Genomic DNA, 15,932 nt, shown 5'->3' with positions numbered 1-15,932 from the left:
CAGGGGAATGCTCCTTGGGCCTGGGGAATGTCTCTCACCTAAGCGGGAAGGTCACTGACCCTCCGCTCACGCACACGAGGTTCCGCCAACCTCCTCCTTCACCTCCCTCTCGTGTCTCACCCACCGCCCACACGCATCCTGTTCCTCTATCCAGAGTCTCGCACCTGATTGGTCCTCAGCCTCAGCTGACTCTCTCACAGTTCAGAGTGCAACCCCCAAAGTCCCTCCAGGTTGGTTGCCTTTCGCGCGCTTCCCTCGCGCATGCGCAGCCTGACTTTTCACGCAGTGACCTTGCTGGCAAAAGAACAGTATGGCATTTCCTTTGTAAGTGACAGCGTGGAACCTATATATATATATACACATCCTTACATTTATATATATTAAACTATACCCATTTAATAAAATATAAGAAGTGAGTGTATATATTCCCTACAAATCACTAGCCTAATTCCTGGCACACATGTGAAAAATACTTTTAAACTTTTTAAAACACTGCAAATATGCTCAGCTTTATAACCTTAGCTCGAGCAGCTTCCTGAATCCCTATTCTAGGCACAGGATACCTGGGCATGTACACTACCGACACGCTTTATTACTCTGCGGCCAGATCCGCAAGCCGGGAGATTTCCCGGCTTGCTAGTGGCCGCCCCTCGGCGTGCCGCGCGTCATAGACGTGCGGTCACGCGTCTTCGGGAGTGTGCGCCCCCTGCACGCGCGTCCAGGGGCTCCCCGAGGGAGCCCTGGTGTCCCGCGATCGCGGGACAGCGGCAGGGGGTTCCAGGGGACCCGGCGGACCCGGCAGCGGTAGGGAGAGCGCCCCGATCGGAGGGCGCTCTTCCGCTGCTTCGGCGCGCGCCCGTCACTCTCGGGCGCGCGCCAGGCTACTGCTGCGGCCAAGAACGGGCAAATGCTCGAATAAACTTGGCCGCAGCAGTATGTGGGTACCTCTGCTATACTGGTGAATCCCTGCTATACTACCAGCAGATATATTTTAACCCCTTCATACCTGATTACCTTGTCTGGAAGATGCTGCACCAGGGACTTTGGCGGTGAGTCATAAGAACGTTTCCAGGGTCCAAGGTTGGCAGAGTAATGCGCTTAGCTGTATCCGCAGATATCACTCAATCTCCAGATACAACTGTTGGGGTATCCCATAAATCCAGAACCCCGCTACATAGACACATTCTGGAAAGACTTTCTCCGCCAAACTCACCCTGAAACTTACCGCTTAGAAATCTCCCGATCCCAGCATCCCCAGAAAGGCAAAAAGTCACAGAAATCTTTAATGTCGCAGAATTAGTATACAGTTGCAGTAATACATTCTCGACATCTGGGTCCCAGAGCTGACACTCTAAGACCCTAACACACTGGTCAGGGTTAACCAAGTAGGCTTGACCTTAATTATTTTAGTGATGGAGGGGGGGTGGGCCCAGTAATAAAGGGGTTACACCCCAAAGGGCCACCCCCACCATCTTATGGGAGGCGAGGGGTTAACTGTTATTGGTGTTTTTATTCCCCTGCCTCAGTGCAAAATGTGTTTCCCCCTGGTTACATGTATTTCTCCCCTTACAGTGTGCACCCAACACATACACTGGGATCAGGTTGGGAGGGAAAGGGTGAATTGTATTAACATGTTTATGGCCCTTTGTTCCCCTTCCTGCCTTTTCTATCCCCATTTGCAGCCCACCCCATTGGTTGCCATTGAAGCTCCATGCAAGTCTATGGAAATTTCCATGGGTTTGGCCTGATATCAGAAAAGACAAGCAGGTGGCGGCCGAGAGGACTAGCGGAACTCCTCCATTGAAATGAATGGAGTAATGTCTTTCAAAGGGGATTCCTCGAGTCCGATCTCCAAGAACGAGTTGGCTGCCGGCCAAACCGCAATCCCCAAAAGCGGATACAATTTCAATAAAGAACTTTTGATCACTAAATTGGCATGGGAACTTGGTCACGACCAAGTTCATTCATATTAAACTTGTAACTCCGGTCCTAGGGTAGATAGCGGTCTAATTCTTTTTCCCCCAGCTCAGGGGGACCCCTTTACTCGACCCGAACAGGGTCCGATGGGCAATGGCCATGGGAAAGGGTCGTGGCCAACACAAGGGTCGCCCCATTGACTGCAATGGCGGAGAAAAGCCACGTGGCTTTAAAACACTAAGTCCAAAAGTGTGAAAATTGAAAACCCATATCTCCGGTTCTGTAAGGACAGAGGGCTGGGATTTGGTCACCATGTAGTCACTGCTCCGACATGATTGCATGGCAATTTCCAGCCCTTTCGGATCAACCGAATTGAATATGGGTAACTGTTTAAAGTGTGGTTCTGCCATTGACTTCAATGGTGGAGAAACGCAATTTTTAAAACATGTCGTTTTAAAATGTAATTCAGTATCTCGGGTTCGGCAGGTCACAGAGAGCTAAAACTTGGCCACCATGTAGAGTCCCCTTCGGCGTGAGGGTCTGACAAGTTTTAGCCTGCTCGGCCCAAGCAAACGGAATATTTTGATTTATATAAAAATATTGTAACTGTACAGTATTTTATGCCTAGGAGAAAGCCCGTGAAAATCCCTGACCCATACGGTATGTTAATGGTCAGGGGGCGACAGTGTGTCTATACAAAGGCCACTGATCAAAGGCTTATCCGGTTTGTATATACAGGGTGGAGAGAATGCAGGACATGGCCTTTCATAAGAAGTGCCATAATTTACACCTTTAGTCAGGTTTCCCCGGCCCAGATCCCCATCTGGCAGACTTGGCGACCCCAAGTCTTTTGAGTGGTGTTAGGAAAATGGGAGCCTGATTAAAGGATTGTGCACATGTGCCAGCTACCTGTGGGCAGGAACCAAAGTGCTTCCCACGTTAGCTAGCAAAAGGTAATTGGGTACAGATAATTGTCAACCAATATCTGAGACCTAATGTTAGGGATAGAGCCCAAATCCTATAAAATCAATTGTCAGCTCTATGCCCAAGCTTGTTCGTGACAAATCTGAATGATACCTGATGTATTGATGAATTGATAATCCGAATCCTGATTACTTCATTGCCCCATTCCCACGTAAGTGTATATATTCTGTATGTTATTTGTTCAATATTGTGTGTTCACCTTCCCTGAAGGAATACACTTTCTTTATCAAATCACAGTCGCATTCAATTCAACCCAGTTATTTTGGTGTATATTATAACCCTGTAAGCAATCGTGACAATTATAAGCCTGGTTAACCACTTCACCGTCACACTAACAAAGGAGATCATCCAACTCACCCCCCCCCCTCCCCTCTGGGCCCTGCTACAGGCAAGCACGGTAGAGGCTGCAAACGTGGCATGCCTGAGGAATTTGGTCCTGGCACTATCTTCCCGGTTCCACCTCTTCTGCCGCCCAGTACAGCAGGCTACAGGCCCGCAGGTGCCATCCCTCCCCCCTCCAAATCCTCCTGCTCAGGCCCTAACAAAGTTGTTCATCCAACTCTCCCCCACCCCCGCCAAGGCACATACTCAATCCCCCTCAGGCCTTTTGTCACATTGGATTTTACATTAGGTATCTTTGTCTTTTGTTGAAAATATTAAAATAAATAGATTGCATTGTAATGTTTTTTTCCATATTACAATAAGAAAAAAGCAGTTACGTAAAAGTTTTGCGCTAAAACAAAATGCCACTATGGGTTGGGGGGGTGGAGGGGCTGCGCCTTTCATTTTTCCTGGGCTCCATGATTTCTGTTGGCAGCCCTGAATACACCACCTACGGTTCAAGTGCCCAGCTGATTGGAGCCTTCTGCTAACACTGTGAGCTCACCATCTGAGGAAAGCGATTCCGGAGCAGACAAGCTGGCGGTGATATTTTATTCACAAACACTGTTTTTATTACTTACTTTTGTAAGTGCGCCTGTTTCCCCCCCCCCCCCCCCCCCACAGTTTATTCTCCTATCTATTAAATGTACATTTTTATGCTATGGATCATGCACTTTGTTTTCTTTTCAGGTCTCTGACTGGAAGTGGTTCATCCCTGGAAAGCAGTCTGGACTCCCATATCTCAAGCAATTTGGACTAATTTGTTCATTTGGACTTTATTTCTGGAAGGTTTTTTTTTTTTAATGTTTTTTGTATTGTTTGTCTTGTATGTTTTAGTTATTGCACTTCATATTTAATATTATTATCTTCACTCCCTAGTGTTTACACACTCATCGCTATCCTTATTTAGTTGTTGGTGAGCATCATAGTCATCTACACTTTATCTATCACTATCAATCAACACGTATTTGTTCTTTTTACGTATTTAATTACACATTTATTGTTAATATATCGATAGGCGCTACTATTATATATTGTTATATATATTAGCGTGTGTAATAGTGTAAATATGTTAGTATATAGTATAATAGTATATTAATTAATATATAATTAATGCAATATTGTGTAATACCTTTCAGATTATATATATATATATATTTATTTTATTATATATTATATATATATTATATTTATTATATATTATATATATATATATTATATATATATATATATATATTTATTTTTTGATTATTGAAGCTCAGCTAACACGGTACTGATACCTCTACATGTATATATATATTGTGACAAACGCCCCTCTTTTGTAGTGCTGACGTCTGTCTGGGTTCTTCCCGACACAGTCTTCTAGGGTTATTTAATACAAAAACAGGATCATGCAAAGTATTCAGCTGCTTAACTCAGGCTTCTGCCTGCTTTATTTTCATCCAAGTAAGGTACTGCAGCTTTAACATGTGAAGGTTAGAGGTACTCAGATACTTTCATTCAGCAGTTCACACATTTCAGTGTTACAGTATTTCCCACACTGTTATTTTTAAGAAATAAAACCAAAATCATATAAACAAAATCCTATCCCTTTCAGGGATCTAACTACACATCAGAATCAGTCTCTCTAACAGCTGCTGGCCAACTAAACTGGTTCCCCAGCTTAAAACAATGCTCTCTCATTTAGGGTCACTTAGATACAGCACAGTCTTTTAGCAACAGCAATAACCATTTGTTTTGTCTTATCTGTTCGTGGTGTCCAGGCAAATCCTCTGGTACTGTGATACTTGGAGGGGCCGTCAACCCCGAAACTGGAAACAGGGGAGCAGCGATACCCCCAGCCTCCAGGCTCTAAGGAGAGAGAGTGAAATGCAAAACCTCTCTGCTCTAAGTACCTGTGCATGTGATTAGAAGAGCAGGTGAGGGAGAACTAGAGCCATTGTAATCTGTGGTCTGGATTTTCCATCCAGCAGTCTGAGTTAATGGGAAGCTGTGGAATGGATCATTTTTAACTATTCCTGCACTTTCTGACCTAAAACGGGGCAGAAAGCTGCCTAACATCTTTGGACTATGTCACATATCCCCCTCCCCAGCTCACACCTACTGGGGTGAGCGGCCATGGACCTCACTGGGGTGAGCGTCCTACCTGAAATACTTGAGCTAACTCCTCAGTACAACATTAAGTATTCACATGACACGAATATTAACTTTTTTTTCCCACGGCAATTATGGATAATAGTTTTTGTCATAAGAGACTATACTTGGCAAACATATTTTGTTGCTCTATATTAGGGAACTATTTTGAAAAATAAATGTCTAGCACACATTCTTACAACCCAGGATATGCTAAATATATTCACAAAACCAGACAATTTCTATTACCTCCCTGGGTTTTTCTACTCTAGAATATGAATCTCATATATTTACCAACAAAAAGGGCCATCAACCCTATATATTAATTTGTAGTTTAGCTACATTTTCAACACAGAGAACCAATATAACATTGTAATATTGACAAAATGCTTATTCTAGAGGCCTAATATACCTTAACTACAATAGCTTATTTGCATAGTTAAGTGTCCGTGACATAGTCCACACGTGTAATAACAAAAAAAAATATCGGTCAATCCCCAAACACATTTTTTTTTTTTTCTTTGACTTCCAGTCCATTACATTTCCTGACTTTATTTCATAGGCTGCTGCAACCTGCAAATGACTGGACTGTTTCTTTAGCTTCTGACGGAACTCTGGGGCCGGATAGCCTTTGTCTTTATATTGTGGCCCAGAGTGGCGAGATCCGGAAAAATTCAAGGCCAGCGTTGACCTTCGTCGCTTTTGCTTTGCAACCTTTGAACCTTTATGGTACTTCTTACTGCCATGTATTTTCTCAAGACCATCACTCTCAGAGATTTGGGATTTCCCCTCTGGGGCAATTATATGATACTTAGAAGATGAAGCACTGATTACCTTGATGGGGCTCTCACTAACTCCGGCTGTACCCTGTGGCATTTTACCTTTGCAGCTGGCAGGCATGTAGTGTTGGGCCTCTCTTTCCTGAGGCCTACATTTATTAAGGCGGAAATACCGCTGTATAACCAGTGACGCATTTCTCAGGGTTTGATAGTGAATCCTGTTCTGTGTCATCCTAGTCAGAGACTGGATCTTTATAGTTGCTCCTTTCATAATGAGGAACCTGTTTCGTACCATGCGGGCACGGTAGAATGATTGAAGTACACAGGCTGCTTTATTCCGGCGATTAAACTGACAAATTTTCATCCCTCTGTAGGCAGCCTGTAGGATGATAGTTGCGGCGCGTTTACGCCGATAATTTTCTCTTTCCCTTCTTCCTTGGATAAGAGCTTTGCAGTGCTTCTGAATTATTCTAATGCTTTTCTCCTTTTTCAAAACGTTAAGTTCCTCCACGAGAGAATTCTGTTTTGTGCATACATGTCGCAATTCTGTTCTCAGAGCGTCCATTTCTTCCTGGTGCTGGCTCTGAGTGTGCATCAATGCATTCTGTAGTGCTTCCTGCACTTCTAATTTTTCCTGAGTCAACTGTTTCTTTACTTTTTCTGCTTGGTCAGTCAAATCTGAATTTTCCAATTTCAGAGTCTCATTTTCTTGCTTTACAGTCTCTAACTCACTCAGGGCAATCTCATGGGTTTGCTTCAACATTCCCAGCCCTGTGTTCAGACCGTGGCCCTCCAGGCGTGAGTTTTGCACCTCTGTGCTGAGCGCGTGAACCTCTTGTAGAGCCTTCCCGTATTTCTGTTTTAGGATAGCAATTACGGTGTTGGCCTTTTCCAGACTAGTCGTCACCTCTTCCCGCTCACTCCGTAAGAGAGACTCTGTTTTCTTCAAAGCCTCGTACTCCTGTAAAGCTGGAAGTATACACCTCTGTAATTCGGCGTTCGATTCTCGCTCTTCCATCCAACATTCTCGCTCCTTCTTGCTCCATTCTCGCTCCTTCACCAAATCCTGCCACAGGACTTCATAATTATGGCGGGCAGCTTGGAGTGCAGAAACCAAAGCCTCTTTATCCTGGTTCAAGGATTCAGCTTCCCTTTGTTCCTCCTTTTCCTTTGCCACTGTTCCCGTGACAATTCTGCCTGTCACTCCGGTTTGCAGCACATCTCGGCGCCTTTCTGACGCATGTGCTGACAGCACAGGTTCAAGTGGCTCGGTCACTTCCCCTGTGACTTGAGGAACAGTTTTCTTTTTCTTCTTCTTTCTTTTTGCTTTATTAGCTCCAGAGATATCAGTGGTACTGGGCACACACTCACTGGTAGCTTCCACATCTTGCTTGCACTCACAGGGCATTGCTTGCTTTTGCAGCTGTTTGTCTTTGAAAATTTTGGGACACACATCTTCCATGTGACCTACTTCACGACAGGCCCAGCATACTAAATTCATCTGTGGGTACGGCTCTCCTCCCGGGCCACATACGAGTCGTCGTCATCATCATCGTATGGCCTGAAGGGACACTGTTTTTCAAGATTACGTGCATTGCAAAACAAACATTCCACGTCAGCCATTTTATAAACCCGGCAGAGACAATTTGCTAGCTGCAATTTCACTCACTTCAGCAACTTACATACAGCACTTGCTAGCTGCAAATTCACTCACTTCAGCAAAAAGGCATTAGCTTTACAAACAGCATTTGCATTTTGGTTTTCTGTTTGGGTTCAGGGTGCTATTGCATCCACACTTTGCACATTCTCTGTGTATGCTAGAAGCACAACTGATATACACAGTGGGACAGACTTCACTCATAGCATCTGTACTTTAGTTCAGCTGGGCGGCCATTTTAAAGCCCCGCATTTATTTGCAAACCCACAGACTTTTTAGTGTCTGCCCGCATTCTCCACCATATGTGACAAACGCCCCTCTTTTGTAGTGCTGACGTCTGTCTGGGTTCTTCCCGACACAGTCTTCTAGGGTTATTTAATACAAAAACAGGATCATGCAAAGTATTCAGCTACTTAACTCAGGCTTCTGCCTGCTTTATTTTCATCCAAGTAAGGTACTGCAGCTTTAACATGTGAAGGTTAGAGGTACTCAGATACTTTCATTCAGCAGTTCACACATTTCAGTGTTACAGTATTTCCCACACTGTTATTTTTAAGAAATAAAACCAAAATCATATAAACAAAATCCTATCCCTTTCAGGGATCTAACTACACATCAGAATCAGCCTCTCTAACAGCTGCTGGCCAACTAAACTGGTTCCCCAGCTTAAAACAATGCTCTCTCATTTAGGGTCACTTAGTTACAGCACAGTCTTTTAGCAACAGCAATAACCATTTGTTTTGTCTTATCTGTTCGTGGTGTCCAGGCAAATCCTCTGGTACTGTGATACTTGGAGGGGCCGTCAACCCCGAAACTGGAAACAGGGGAGCAGCGATACCCCCAGCCTCCAGGCTCTAAGGAGAGAGAGTGAAATGCAAAACCTCTCTGCTCTACGTACCTGTGCATGTGATTAGAAGAGCAGGTGAGGGAGAACTAGAGCCATTGTAATCTGTGGTCTGGATTTTCCATCCAGCAGTCTGAGTTAATGGGAAGCTGTGGAATGGATCATTTTTAACTATTCCTGCACTTTCTGACCTAAAACGGGGCAGAAAGCTGCCTAACATCTTTGGACTATGTCACAATATATATATATATATATATATATATATATATATATATATATTAGAGAAAAAGAGAAAAGAAGCGCCCGATCCTTGTGTAAAATCAGATGAACAAAGTTTTAATATCTCATGGACAAGACAAATGCACACTTACAATTTGTCTGATAAAATAAAGCATATTATGGGACCTGCCCATGCACCAACTGAGGACTCCTCGGTCTCTTCTTTGTGTGTGAGTGTCAGTATTGGCTCCAAAAAGGATGTTGCTGTCAGCTGCTGTCTCCAGGGGAGTAATCCTTAGTGTTTGTGAGCACTCAATCTCCACATGCAGCTGCCATTTTTTTTTTTTTATATTTGCATTTTTTAGTAAAGTCCCAGTGACACTCAGTGTCATTTTTACCCACATCAATTGGCAATATCTTTTTTATTGCTTTTTTTTATTTTTTTATTTTTATATGTTATGCACACTTCTTTTTTGCTTTTGTGTTTTTATCCAATAGTCACTTTTAGTTTTTCCTGCCATAATACATTTAGTTATTTTCACACCACTGTTTATTGGGCATATTTGCCTGGTGCAATTTCTTGCCACATCTATCAGGGCTGCAGCAATTTAGGTATAGTGTGTGAAGGGCGCTGTCTATATTTTCTGTCACATATATATATATATATATATATATATATATATATATATATATATATATATATATATATATATATATATATATATATATATATATATATATATACACATGTAGAGGTATCAGTACCGTGTTAGCTGAGCTTCAATAATCAAAAAAATAAATAGATTATACCGTTCTGTGGCTAACGAAATGCTTTTATTTGTGCAAGTTTTCGAGATACACTGATCTCTTCTTCTTCCGGCGATGTTACCATTGGTAACATCGCCGGAAGAAGAGATCAGTGTATCTCGAAAGCTCGCACAAATAAAAGCATTTCGTTAGCCACAGAACGGTATCATCTATTTATTTTTTGATTATATATATATATATATATATATATATATATATATAATCTGAAGTGTATTACACATTAGTGCATTCTTTGTACATCCTATTTTCGTCAAATAATTTGTTTTCATTCCCCTCCTCCCCCCCCCCCCCCCACTCATTTTATCTGTAATACCCTTTTTACTTGGCTTGGTATATTTCCAAAACACAATTTTTAACCTTTGTTATATATTGATATATTATACTGTATGGGAGTTTGTGCTTTTTTTCTTGGTTTATGTACTATACATATTTCTGGAAATATATTTTTATTGTGCATGTACATTTATGGAAATGAATTTAATGACTATTGTGAGACACAGAAATTATGGTTTAACTTTACTTGCAGTTACAGTTTACTTGCCAGAGACAACAGAACAAACAATGTAGTGTAATTTGTAAAAACAATCTTCCAACAGCAGTTTCCCTTTCACTTCTTATGAATAAAGATAATTAATAACACAACTCTGACACATAAGTGACATAAGAGTTCTAGGCTTTCTTCTGCTCTCTAGTTGTGCCATCTATGTAGTTTCTATAAAACATTTTTTTAAAAGATAACACGGGGTAACTGCAGAGTTCCACCCTAATGGCTGTAATTGGTTCTCTAATATCAACCCCATGCTTCTGTCCAAGTCGTAACCTACCTGAAATCTGTAGGGGGAATCATCCACACGTAGAATAAGATTCCTTGGATCTCTCAGTGGGTAGATGTAACCATACTTAACAAGTAAATTCCCAAGGTGCACAGTCTCTGGAAATGGAAACAAAATGAGCCATGTTCAGCAACCATGCTACTTGAGTAAACATTAGTGGTCAAATATGTTGCAAATTTATTAAAGGTCATTAGCATATGAAATACGGTGTTAACCCACACACATTAAGTAACACTGTATTAACTAATCTACTTACTACTCCAATGAAAAGTTTAGTGTTCTTTTTTTGCTAACAGTATATCAAATTGGATGCAAATGAGCTACACTAATAAGGTTCACCATCATATTCATCAGAGATTTACTAGACAGCACTATGGTTAACACCAGAGCTGGGCAATTCCACCAAAATCTGATTCTTGGTTTTTTTCGCACTTTCCTATCCAAAATCCGTTTCGTAGTGTAAAATCAGCAAACTGATTTGGTCAGTTTAAATTAATGGGAATTCATCAAAAAACGCCATTGGAAACAATTCATGGACAGATTTTTAGAATTCAATTCGTGGATTCAGCAATCCGTGGCAAATTCTTAAAATTCCGCCAATGGTTTGATGACTCCATTGATTGGATTCTACAAATATGACAATGGATTGCAGAATCCACGGACTGTATTGATAATAAAAAATAATCCGCAAAATGCGAATCGCCCTTTTTGAGATTGATCCGCTGAAATCCGTGGACCAAAGGAAATGGCTGATCCACTGCAAATCCAAAATCGCCAAAAAAATCACCCATCTCCAGTTAACATCTGGAAAAGCATTATAATTTAAGTAACAATTAAATTAGGTATGGCAAATTTGCTGGATATAAGACTGCCTTTAGCAACCATTTTACAATACAAAATGGAGAACTTGTTAGTAGAACTGAGATGAGAAAAAGTTGAAAAAAGAAAGAGGAGGAAGAGCCAGAAGGAATGTGTATTATGTATCCATATGTAACCTCACCATTGTTTTACTAACTAATGTACAGTGCCCTGGAAAAGGGCGCTATATACATTTTGTTATATATAAATGATAAACAAATAAATAAAGGAATAGGAAGGAGGTAGCAAAATAATTGTAATATCATGGGTTTTTTTTTTTTTTTAGAACAAGACAATACTCCTAGGCCTTCTGGAACAGTACCAAGAGAGAATGCTGAGTAAAAGGTCGGGGAGAGTCACTGCAGTGTGCAAAAATGTTGGGTATAGAAGTGGCATAAGTACTTATAGGTTCTGTTTCTAAATAGCTAGCCCAAGTAATCAAGGCGGGAGAAAACAAAAAAGAAAATGAGGGGATTTTAAGACCCAATTGTCATCTACTAAGAGAGAGCAAATTTATTACTCTGACAGTGTAACCCGGACTGTAGGATCTTACCCTGTGTCCACTGCGGCATACAATGTGAGGCTGAGCTGCCTCCTAGTTGACACCATCTCATCCTCGATAGGCGCAACGCTGGATCAGTGTTGTGAGGCAAAAGCTGAACCGGTACTGCCTGTGTGCTTCATTCCAATTACAGGTAAGAATGAGCAAGACCAAAAAGGATTGGTAGGAAAGCAGACCCACAAAAAATCAGAACTCACCAGCATTTACAAAAATTAAAAAAGATATTCTGAAGCCAGGGTCACGTGTGATGTGTGAATAGCCCCAGATAGCATTAACTCAGCCCCCTTTCCAAATCACTCCAAGTCCTATAATATTTCCTTCACTTTATTGGAAAAGCAGCAGTAAATACAGGCTCTTGTGGATGGTGTGTAGTTGTGATTTGTAGTTAGAAACAGGTAGAAAGAGATGGCCTTGCCATAGGAGAGTAACAGAGATGGGTGCTATACACACTGTCTCCAGGGTGGGAAAGGAAGTGAAGAGCAAGGGTCACACTAGAAGTGAGATGGGACAAACTACTGTCAGCAAAGACAGGGGGGAGGGCAGAATAGCCCATTCTGATAAGAATCTCAGAGGTTGCTGTAGCAACTCACTGGCTACATACTCAGAGGCAGAAAGGGAAACTTATTGATACATCCCACAGGCACTGTGTGTGTGTGGAACAAATAAATGCAGCTGAACTTAAGGAGCTGACAAGCAGAAGCTGCAAAGAAGGGGTGGGGGTGATCAGAGAGAGCAGAAATGGGCTTACTTGTTCCATGACACTCCCCGTCTGGTATCTGGAGATACCACTATATAACTGGAATATGTGGAACATATGTACAATGCATGACAAAGATAACATCGTATTCACAAAACAATGCAAAGGTCCTTGTCCACACAACGATGTGATACCGGCCGGTATCACTGGCTTCAAAGTCCCTTTGGCAAAGGATGCCAAGTGGATGCACCGGTCCAGGTGAGAATTGGTGCTGAACGTTGCCCAGATCTGACCGGGTTTCTAATGGTGGTGGACACCAGATGATGGAAGGTACCGACATTCTTCGAAATATAAACAAAAAGAAAACAGCGCACAACGCCAAATAGTGAAGCAAGTATAAATATATATTATAATAATAAAGGGGTAATAAATCTGCGTACATCAAGTTGATAAAATATGTGCATTTAGTGTATATCACACTAGTTTACCACTCCGCAGCTGTAAGCAGGAAGGTCTGGTACTTGGCTTTCTCTGCAGGAGCCTCCATGGTGGTTCTGGGGCATGGGATCCTTCCCTCACTCCTCTCCGGCAGGACGTCACTCTCAAGGGGGTTTCCTTTAAGCAGCCTGGCTTCACTGCAGGTTCAAATACTCAGTGTTTCCCTGAAGAAGTAGTTAGATCTACGAAACGCGTTGGATGTTATTAATCTATGTCATTTATTTGCTAATTTACATTCATTGGATCCGCACTGTTATCAGTATTCTTTATGCTGTTTTTGTGCTATTTGAGCTGTTCGAGCTATTGAGAGACTCTTAGGGACTTCTATCCCTCCCCCTATCGTCTTCTCCACTGCCGCGGAGACTGTGACGTCATCACGTCACACCACGTGACGGAGCGGCATCGTGGCACGCGGAGTGAGCCCCTGCTAGCTGCGGTCTGGCGTCCGCACAGCGGAACTGTTTGCTGAGCCACTCCAACGGCTCTGGACTGTTTTGATATCTAAGTGGCCGTGACGAGCAGTGAATCCTCACAGGAGAGACGGGTTATTCTAGGGGAAATTCCCCCAAAGGCGGCATATCGCCGGATGAGGAGCGGTCCCACTGAGCATTTGAACCTGCAGTGAAGCCAGGCTGCTTAAAGGAAACCCCCTTGAGAGTGACATCCTGCCGGAGAGGAGTGAGGGAAGGATCCCATGCCCCAGAACCACCACGGAGGCTCCTGCAGAGAAAGCCAAGTACCAGACCTTCCTGCTTACAGCTGCGGAGTGGTAAACTAGTGTGATATACACTAAATGCACATATTTTATCAACTTGATGTACGCAGATTTATTACCCCTTTATTATTATAATATATATTTTTACTTGCTTCACTATTTGGCGTTGTGCGCTGTTTTCTTTTTGTTTCCATTTCTTAGAGTGTGTGGGGTGCTGAGCCACCCCTAATGTTTATAGCAGCAGACGCCTTTATCAACCACACGGTTATGATATAATTTTATTATCTTATCACTTATTCACTGTGGTATTGTGGTTTATTTCAATATTTTATGATTTAGTCACTGCACTGTATCCATATATATTTAAAAGTTAGATAGTAGCGCACAGTTTATTTTTGTTTTTTCACCGACATTCTTCACCTTCCTTCAGTGAGGGTGCTGGCTTTGCATGCCCGCTAAGGAATGTCTTCTGGATGAAGGACACAAAGTTATGTTTGGTCTCCAATTTCCTTTGTAAGTCGCAGCAGGGCGAAGTGAGCCTAGAGATGGCATGTACTCTGTTGTTTGGGAGGCGTCTTTTCGGTGAACGGAATGGTAGCGGGGAAACCCAACTGCCCGATCTGTCCTTGAAGAGCTCCTTATCCATTAACTTCTGGAATTCTCCATCTTCCATCGATGGTGTTGTTTGTTACCGTCCCTTGTTGTCTGGAAAGCTGTGCACCCTAGGCCATCGGAACGTTTCTCTTGCACGAGAACGTCTCCACGTATTTTGGTGAAATGCCTTTGTGTCTATTTGTTAACTGCCGTCAGGAGGTTGTTTTCTCCCTGGACATAACGAAGAACAGTTACATAGTTACATAGTTACATAGTAGATGAGGTTGAAAAAAGATGTACATCCGTCAAGTTCAACCTATGCTAAATTTAGACAACAGATACTTTATCCTTTATATATAATTACTTATTGATCCAGAGGAAGGCAAACAAAAAACCCCAGAGTCATATAATCCAAAGATGTCTCATAAAGGGAAAAATAAATTCCTTCCTGGATCAACATATTTCCCATGTATACTTATTTGTTATATCCCTGTATACCTTTCCTATCTAAAAAGATGTCCAACCTTTTTTTGAACAAATCTATTGTATCTGCCATCACAGTCTCCATGGGTAATGAATTACACATTTTAACTGCCCTGACTGTAAAGAACCCTTTACTTTGTTGCTGGTGAAATCTACTTTCCTCAAGCATTAAGGAATGGCCCCGAGTCCTTTGTACTGCCTCTGGGATGAATAGTTATTTTGAAAGCTCCTTGTATTGTCCCCGAATATATTTGTATATAGTTATCATATCCCCTCTTAAACGCCTCTTTTCTAATGTAAATGAATCTAATTTAGCTAGCCTCTCCTCATATATTGGATTGTCCATCCCCTTTATTAATTTGGTGGCTCTTCTCTGCACTCTCTCTAGTTCCATAATGTCTTTTCTTAGGATTGGTGCCCAAAATTGTACTCCATATTCAATGTGAGGTCTTACTAATGCTTTGTAAAGGGGCATAATAATGTTTACTTCCCTTCCATCCATTGCCTGTTTGATGCAAGATAATATCTTGTTTGCCTTTGCAGCTACTGCATGACTTTGGGCACTATTGCTAAGCCTGCTGTCTACAAGCACTCCTAAATCCTTCTCCATCAAGGATTTCCCCAATTTATCCCCATTTAATTTGTAATTCACCTTTTTATTCTTGCATCCCGAATACATAACCTTACATTTATCTATATTAAACCTCATCTGCCATTTACCTGCCACATTTCCAGTCTCTCCAAGTCCTTCTGAAGAGAAATTATATCCTGCTCTGATTCTATTACCTTACACAATTTAGTATCATCAGCAAAGATGGAGATTTTGCTCTCGATGCCAACCTCAAGGTCATTAATAAACAAGTTAAAAAGCAGGGGTCCCAGTACTGATCCCTGAGGTACTCGACTCACGACTTTAGCCCAACCTGAAAAGTTCCATTTATGACAACCCT

General features: G+C 42.0%; 1 protein-coding gene across 1 annotated transcript in view; it reads right to left on the bottom strand.

The window, feature by feature from the left end:
- RGS11 (regulator of G protein signaling 11) overlaps positions 1-15,932 on the bottom strand; it is a 786,758-nt gene that overhangs the window by 659,874 nt on the left and 110,952 nt on the right. The window contains exon 4 of the mRNA XM_075565212.1: positions 10,567-10,673. Coding sequence (XP_075421327.1) covers positions 10,567-10,673 — 107 coding nt within the window. The remainder of the gene's footprint in view (positions 1-10,566; positions 10,674-15,932) is intronic.

This window comes from Ascaphus truei, chromosome 11 (genome assembly GCF_040206685.1).
Source record: "Ascaphus truei isolate aAscTru1 chromosome 11, aAscTru1.hap1, whole genome shotgun sequence".
In the NCBI taxonomy this organism is placed as follows: Eukaryota; Metazoa; Chordata; class Amphibia; order Anura; family Ascaphidae; genus Ascaphus; species Ascaphus truei.
The sequence above is the reverse complement of the archived record's forward strand: the minus strand, read 5'-3'. Positions and strand labels throughout refer to the sequence as shown.